The 8320-nt window shown below is 48.2% G+C and overlaps 1 protein-coding gene across 1 annotated transcript in view; it reads left to right on the forward strand.

The window, feature by feature from the left end:
• Positions 1-1413: 1413 nt before the first annotated feature.
• TFRC (transferrin receptor) overlaps positions 1414-8320 on the forward strand; it is an 11844-nt gene continuing 4937 nt past the window's right edge. The window contains exons 1-10 of the mRNA XM_010194639.1: positions 1414-1446; positions 3134-3347; positions 3958-4180; positions 4395-4538; positions 5257-5353; positions 5744-5866; positions 6871-6966; positions 7127-7266; positions 7628-7797; positions 8091-8210. Of these exons, the coding sequence (XP_010192941.1) occupies positions 1414-1446; positions 3134-3347; positions 3958-4180; positions 4395-4538; positions 5257-5353; positions 5744-5866; positions 6871-6966; positions 7127-7266; positions 7628-7797; positions 8091-8210 (1360 nt within the window). The remainder of the gene's footprint in view (positions 1447-3133; positions 3348-3957; positions 4181-4394; positions 4539-5256; positions 5354-5743; positions 5867-6870; positions 6967-7126; positions 7267-7627; positions 7798-8090; positions 8211-8320) is intronic.

Below are 8320 nucleotides of genomic sequence, written 5' to 3' on the forward strand. Positions count from 1 at the left end.
ATTCCTATGCTCTTTTTTTTACCTTTTTTTTTCCTTTCTTTTCTTTCCCCCCTCCTTTTTCACCTAATTTTGAATGACTGGGGGGTTGTTGACCGCCTCCCGAGCTGCTTGGCGAGAGGAGGGAAGGTCCCCTCTTCATGAGGCTCTCCCCTTGCCCCGGGCTGGAAAAAGGCCGTGAGGGGTGGTGGGCTCGGGGGCGCCCTGCGCTGCCGGGCGGCCGGGGAGCGCCCCGGGGAGCAGCGTGGTGCCGTGCCCGGAAGCCCTCCACACGTGCTTCCGCCGCTTCCCACGGCTTACCCAGGCTGGCTTTCGGGAGCCCCTCGGTACGAACACCCTCCCCTGCCTGCCAGGTGGGAGCCTAGGCCTCAGGTTGGGAAAAAAAAAAGACTTCTCAAAGCTGCCGGGGGTTTGTCTCCACGGTCTCTTGCCTTAAACGAAAGGTGTAGTGAGCACATGGCCGCTACTAACCTTTGGTCTCCTGCTTATTTCACCTTTATTTTACCTTTACTTTATTACACCTCCCTCAGGTGTAAAGGTAACTCACGTGCACCTGAAGACCAGTTCAAAGCCATTTCCTAGCAGCATTGCTTGATGGCATATTTGAGATGCACCTTCCCAACCTGTCCCAACCCAAGCTGTCTAGTCACTAACTTAAAAAGCTTTTTCAAGCATCTTTTCAGGAAGAAATGCTGAAGTAAATCAATTAACAGTTTGTGTTTCAGATAAGGTTGCTGTCTAGAGAAATCCGAATTACAACAATTACTAAATTGCTTTTGGAGAGTTGCTTTTGGCTCTTCCAGTAGACTCTCCAAAACTGAAATTACCTTTATAAAGTGGTAAAAAAATGTACTTATCTAGAAGGTACCTTGCAATTGGAAGTGTTTTGGCAGGGTAGGAGTTTGTGCTGCTTTGTCTTACGGTGTTGTGCTGCTTCTGGCTACCAGTTGGACCGTTGTCTCCCTCCTGTCATTGAGACAGAATCCAGGAACCTTAGCTGTGTGATGTCTCCTGTCATAGCTGAGCAAGTCCCTCTTGCCAGCCCTCTGAGTGGAGGTAGCCATACCACTAATAAGACCCTTGGCTGAAATTAGCTGTTTGAGACTGGATTCCTCATTTATATACACGCAGCACCCCCATCTCCAGAGTTCAACAGAAAGATTCAGTTTGTTCATCAGAACTTGTATTTGCAGGGGGAGTAGGTGAACTTCTGTGCTGTGTTCAAGGTTGATCTAGGTTAACCAACATTGTGACCTATGTAGAAGCATGTGTATTAAATCCATGGACAAGTATTCCACTCGTGGTAGTGACTGACCTTGGATGTCTTATGTAGTGGCAGGGGGACAACCTGACTTGACTTGTTGTGTTCTGAATTTCTAGGGCTTTGGCCAGCTTGGTGGACACTTCCAGAAGGCAATGGACCATGCCAGAGCAGCGATCTCTAACTTGGTGAGACACAGCATTTGTCTCTTGATGGGCTGATGATACTACAGAAGAAAGGTTCAACAATGTCCGTGTCAGTATTGGATAAGATGAATCCAAAGCAGTGTTGGATGCTGCTCTATGAGTTGTGAGGCAGATGTCACTGGCCTTCTCATGGAGGTGGCTTAAGTGGTTCAGTGCTGGTGGAGTTATTGTTAACTGCTCCATGTCTTGAATCTCTCAGGAAGCTGATGGGGATGGGAGGGGGGTGAGCCTTGAACAATGTTGAGTAGGAAATGCTGCTGAGGATGCTGATTAAATGCCTATAAGGACAATCAATGTATGTTCTATTATGTTACTAATCACATTATGAATCTAACCACAAATCCAGCCTTTGAATGCAACCTGTGCTTTGAAAGTGATGTGCAGGAGGAGGTAGCTCTGAGTTTGCTTAGCCAAGCCCACTGATCCTAAAAAGCTTGAACTGTGAAATGACCTTAGGCTAGGACTGCAAATGTGATGGTTTTGTCCCTGGACGAACGTGGAGGATATGTGGGGTTGAGGCATGTCTGCAAAGTCTGAGGGAAGCCAAACTGTCAAGCAGCTGAGCGGGGAGGCTGTTAACACAGACTGCAGTGTTGCCCTTTCAGAAATGTGAGGAGCCAGATACTTCACTGTGAGTAGCGTGGACTGGGATGGAACTTCAGGTCTGAAATGACATTGGTTTAGTTTTGACCAACCAAGATAATCTCTTCACCTCCAGCTGCTGACTTGTCTGAGAGTAAGCCAAAACCAGCAGATGAGCTGATGAGATTGTAACTGGTGCTTGCCACCAGCTGCTTCTCCAGTACAGTAGAGAGGGGCTGCAGGACTGTGGCTCCCAAAACTATTCCTCTGGGCTTTCAGCCAGTCTCTTGCCTGTCCTCAGCACAACTGTGGCTGCAGGCAGGCTTAGCAGCTCTAATAGAAGCTGAGTGGTTCGGCTCAGTGCCTGACTACACCTGGAATTGACTTTGTCTTTTAATCTGAGCGACTGCCTTGCGTGCAGGCTGCTGTTCTGTGGGAGGTTGGGCTGTGCATTGTAGCTGTTCAGAGACTTGGGCTCTGGACTGGAAGCTGCTCTGCTCAGACACTGATAAAGACTGGTTGAACGGTTCCACTTTCTGGTGGATGTGGGACGTGTATCCCCAGCTTTCGTGTTGGCTGAGGTAGCAGGATTTCCATGAGTCATCTCTCTTCAGCTCAACTGCTTTATAATACTCATCAATAGCATAATTTAACAATAGCCTGGGGCAGTTTAATACAAGATTATCTATGTACTGAATGAGAGTATTTATGTCAAAGTGTATGTGGCTCACAGGCACAGCCGTGGAGAGGTTACCTTCCTTTTTCTCTGATTAAAGTTCCCTTCTGCGTGTGTTGCACATGTTCAGGTTAGGTTAGTGCACTCCTGATTAAGACCAGGAGATTCTGCTTCAATCAGGAGTCACGTGGGAAATGTCAATCCTGTTGACTGTGTCATATCTGTGACAGACTCCAAGCTGGACTCTGACCAGTGTGGTTTTGCAGGGCAAACAGATGCTAAATAGACTCTGGAGACCCTGAGTGGGTCTGAGTCTGCCTGTTCAAAGCAGCCAGCCTGACTTATTGACAGCCAAACACTAGGGCTGCACTGGAGCAAACTCTTCTATTACATGACTGTCTTTCAACACAGTTCAGTGGCGAGCCGACATCGTACACCCGCTTCAGCATTGCCCGGCAAACGGATGGGGACAACAGCCATGTGGAGATGAATCTGTCTGCTGATGATGAGGAAGGAGGGGAGATTGGAAAACCAGAGCACCTGCGTGCCAGCCTGCCTCCTCCACGGAGGAGTGGCAAGGACCTCTGCTTTGTAATCATCGCAGCTGTCCTCCTCCTTTTGATTGGTAAGGAAGGGTTGGAAGTTGCATGAAGTGGACTCTGGTGCTGAACATACCTGAGGCTGTTAACATTTGAATCTGTATTGTTTCAGGAGATGGTTAAAAAGCCTGGATCCAGGCTGCAGCCTCTTGTCGCTAGCTCTGAGTATGTCTGCCTCAGACTTATGGTATGGAATTGGCACAAAGTAGTGTGAAGTTTGCACTGTGACTTAGCTACAGGGCAGACTGGTCCCAGTGGCAAGCGTACCGGTTTTCCCTCAATCAACTCTTAATGCTTCTCTAGACATGTGGGTGAACCTACCAGTAAAGCCTTTGGTGCTTGTCTCAAGGGTTTTAACACTGCCACTGACCTAAAGTAAGCATTCTCCTTCCCAAGTGATGCTGAAGAGACACTGCCAAGCACAAGATCAGATTTACAGTGTACCTTAAAACGTGCCAGCTCAGGCAAAACGTCAGGCTGCATATTCCTGTCTGTCCTTTAGCATGCCAGCTTGTAAAAAGTGATGTGAGAACAGAGGTGCATCTTAACCCTGAAGCTGCTTTGAATGCACTTGTATGGTGTGAGGCTGGTTTAATCATCTTTCTGCAGCACAAAGAAATACTGTTCTGTCCATAGGGTTCCTGATTGGCTACTTGAGTTATCGTGGACGGATGCAGAAGGCTGGCATTTGTCTGGATGGAAGTGGCAAGTGTGAGATAACTCCTACTGCATCTTACTCAGTGGATGATGATCAAACTGTGGAAGAAGAGGTTTCTGGACCACCTGTTTTATACTGGCCTCAGCTCAAAGACATGTTGTCAAAGAACTTGTCAGTTGGAGGTCTCGAGAACAACTTGAGGTAACAGTTCCAGAAAGCTTAGCTGCAGCTATGGGAGAGGCACAGCCTGTGAGCAGTACTCGAGTTCCTTTGGAGAACAAGAGCCTTAAAGATGTTGTGGGGTGGTGTGTGGTTAAACACGGGTTTAAATGACTGATCCAGCTTGGGTTTGCAGGCTGGAGCACTGCAGTGCAACCTGGTGCTGTAGCATAAGCCATATATCTGTTACTTACAGGCACAGAGTAAGTAAGACCTCTTTTGAAGCTGGCCAGAGCGAAGATGAGACCATTGCCAGCCGCATTCATGACCAGTTCAAGAGCTTCCGCTTGGATGAAGTGTGGAACGATGAGCACTACATTAAGCTGCAGGTCAAAGGCAGGTACGTTAATGAAGAGATGCAGATCTCTTCCTTGCAGCACAGATATCTGTAGTCTTGAGTAAACATGCAATTTCTGCTGAAAGCAGTGCTAAAATTGTGAGCCAGTTACCCTTCTCCAAAGAAGGCCTCAATCCAGCCAAGTATTAGCTGCTCCTGTCTCTTCTCAGTCTTTCTAAATCCAGAGGGTCTGGTAGCCCTCTGGATTTTTCCTCAGATAGCTGTTTCCTCAAAGCATGATTAGGAAGTGGAGAGAAAACAAACAAGTGAAAACTCAGCTGAAGGGCAGGTTTCCTGCGTCTAAAACCGTGAGCATGAGCAACTGTCTTGTCACCCAGACCGGTGTTGCAGACCTTGCGGTGGCTCCTGTAGCAGTTCAGGAGGGTGTCAATGGGCACTGTGGTGGCTGACTGCTCATACCCTCACGTCTTGCTTGGCCTCTCATATCGGAAGTGAGTTTGCTTAAGCTTCTCTTAAAAGTGGACTAAGAGACTTGGAAAGGCAGATTCTTTCTGCTACTTGTCTTAGAAATTGGCCTCTGTTAATGTTTCTGAACAGCCCCAGAGATTCTTGCATGCAAGTACTGGGATGAGTCTGCCTGCTTCAGGCTCTGCATTGACTTGCTCAGAATTGCTAGGGCACAGACTGAAATGTGGGAGCTAGTTAAATATGGAGTTTATGTATGAATGAACGTGACACAGTGTCTCTTTACATTTAACAGTAGCAACAACAAAGTGTCTATTGAGGAAAACGGTAAAGAAGAGGTACTGGAGAGTCCCAATGCGTATGTGGCATACAGCAAGAACGGCTCAGTTCATGTAAGTGACTCCAAGAAGATCCTGGAGATGTGCTTGCATGCCTACCAGGTGGTGATGTCCAAAATATGTCCCTTCAAGATACGAAGTCTGTAAAGCCCTTCACAGTTTGAGAACTGGTGCTTGTGGTGAGGGTGGGATGAGGAGTGGGCCCACATAGTTTCATTACTTCAGCAAGATGCAGAAGGAGCTGTTTAAACTTCTTTGCTGGGATCCAGACAGGAGCTTCGACAGAAGTGTTGCCCCAGGCGTGTTGTGTGTGATCAGAGTTTATGTTGCTGTGCTTGGAACTCCCTGCTGTTAAGAGGAATCGCTGTTACTGTGACTGTAGGCTGTTTCAGGTATCATACTGACATAGGACTGCTGCGCTTATAACTAGTGTTTCTGTTCCAGGGCAAACCAATCTATGTAAACTATGGACAGAAAGCTGATTTTCAGAAGATAAAGGAGCATGGTGTTTCACTGAATGAATCTGTAGTCATCTTCAGAGCTGGAAAAATAACCCTTGCTGAGAAGGTAAGCCATCTGTGCCCCAAAACTTGGCCAAACTAGGCAGCAGAAAGCTATGCTTCTACCTCTTGAAGACACAGCTGTGGGCCTCAGTTCAGGTCTCTAGAACCTGTGTATGTGGGCTTGTCCCTGCAGGTCTGGTCTTGCTTGTTTGCATTAAGCCTTCCTGCACAGGTCTGGACACCGAGACTGAAGAGAGCTGGTTACCACTCACAGTGGCATTCTTCTTGTTCTCTGGCAGCCTGGCCAAACATCTGGAGCAATGGAGCTGGGAGGCAGCCTGGGGCCTGGGCTGGCTGGTACTGCTAGATGCAGCAATAGGGCTGCTAGGAGCAGATCATCCTTGCCTCCAGAGCACCTCTTGCTGCTGCAGCCAGATACTTTCAAAGCTTGGCTGCAGTGTCTCACTTGGGCCCTTGCTAACTCTTCGCTTGCACCAAAAGAAGGTGCTGGCACTGTATGCCTGACACAGGCAGACCTGGAAAGTGCTTCTGCAAGGGGTGCTCACTGGTTCTCCAGTTCCCTTCCCACTTTTCAAACTGGTGTAATGAGTGTTTGTTCTGGTGGCATATTGGAGGCAGCTGGGCTATATATACTAACAAGGACCTGACTAGGCCACTCTGCCTCCATTTTCAATGTGAAGATGAGCCTCCAGTAGCTGCTTATCTTGTCTTGAGACTAACCTAACCTTGGGAAAACAGATGGAGCATAATCAAAATTAATTAACATCTAAGCTGCTCTGAAGAGCAAGTATGAGCTGAAGGAATCATAGGGTGAGACACTAACTGTGCAGTGTCCTAACTGTTCAAAAGTCATGCTCTGCCTAGAGTAGGACTGAGCTGCTAGCATTCAGCTTCCTTGTGTATCTGTCAATGTCAGGTAGCAGTTAAAAATCTGTTGTGAAGTTGGGCATTGAGGAGTATAACCCTTCACACCATTACTTCAGGTGCTTGCCTTAACTTCCCTTGCTTGCAGTGCAAATGTGCAGTTAATGTTCCTCTTCGCTTCAGGTTGCAAATGCCAAAGAGGCGGGAGCAGTTGGTGCCCTGATGTACCTGGACCCCTATGATTACAGGAACACAGATGATCTTGTCCCCTTTGGACATGTGAGTATCCGACCAGCTCCCCTGTTTGCTGTTCTCCTGAACCCTTCTCGCTGTGGACTGCAGGCTGCAGCAGTCCTTCTGCAGGACTCTGGCTCAGCAGTGCTTCGTGCCCTTGTGTAGATGGAAACTCCTGAGACTTGAGGACTCCTTGCTTTCACAGGCCCACCTTGGAACTGGAGACCCTTATACCCCAGGCTTCCCTTCATTCAACCACACCCAGTTCCCACCAGTGGAATCTTCTGGACTGCCTCGCATTGCTGTTCAGACCATCTCAAGCCGAGCAGCAAGCAAGTTGTTCAGGTAACTCTCCTGGTTTGCAGAGTAGGCTGTGTGGCCCTCTTGCAGGGATGAGGTGCTGTGAGCCCAGGGAGCTCTCTGCTGGTCTCTCCTGTGTATCGCAGGCAGTGCTCACTGGAACTGACTGAAGAAATGTTACTTGTGCCTGTATTTCATGTCTTAAAGACTGAACTTAATCTAGTGTTGGATTCTTCTTGGCCTCTGCATCCTACCTGTATAATTAGTGGTACAGGACTGCAGGTTACTTCCTGAGCAGGCCCCAGACAAGGCTGCACCTGCAATTGCAGGCTTGCTTTTTTCACAGGGTAGCTAAATGAGGTCAGAGTCGGACAATGAGTTCAAAGGATCTCTCATTTTTCCTTAGCAAAATGGATGGAGAAGCATGCCTTGCTGATTGGAGAGGTGGGGTCATGGGATGTACGACGATGCCGAGGAGCACGAGCAACGTGACAGTGAAACTCACCGTGAACAACGTTATGGTAGACAGGAAGATTCTGAACATCTTTGGTGCTATCAAGGGAACTGAAGAACCAGGTAACAGCAACTGCCTTGTGGCTCGGTCTTGAGGGGAACCCTTCCTTTGTGACCATCAGAACATGGCAGCTGTCCCCAGACAGAGACAACCACTTCCTCAGCAGAGCCAAAATGCTCCCCTAAAGGTCAAGGAGAAAGCTGAACCATGCTGCCAGATAAACGCAAGTGGTGTGCCAGATTCAGGGATCAGATCCCATGCTCTGTTCCTAGTACAGAAGCTCAAAGCTGCTTTTCTGTTACATGGTGTTTGCAACCTGAAGCTTGCAGCTCAGACCTTGATGTCTCCTTTGTAGATCGGTATGTTGTGATCGGAGCCCAGAGAGATTCCTGGGGCCCAGGAGCGGCCAAGGCCGGTGTTGGAACTGCCATGTTGCTGGAACTTGCCCGTGTGATTGCAGAGATGGTGAAGAAAGGTAAATATTTGTGTACAAATCATAGGGATGGCAGCTGATGCAGGTTTAGCTCTGCATGTGTTTAACATTGGAGAGCCCAGTTGCAAAAAAAATCCTTTGGGAAGGTGTAG

Source organism: Mesitornis unicolor, unplaced genomic scaffold (genome assembly GCF_000695765.1).
Source record: "Mesitornis unicolor isolate BGI_N332 unplaced genomic scaffold, ASM69576v1 scaffold1131, whole genome shotgun sequence".
In the NCBI taxonomy this organism is placed as follows: domain Eukaryota; kingdom Metazoa; phylum Chordata; class Aves; order Mesitornithiformes; family Mesitornithidae; genus Mesitornis; species Mesitornis unicolor.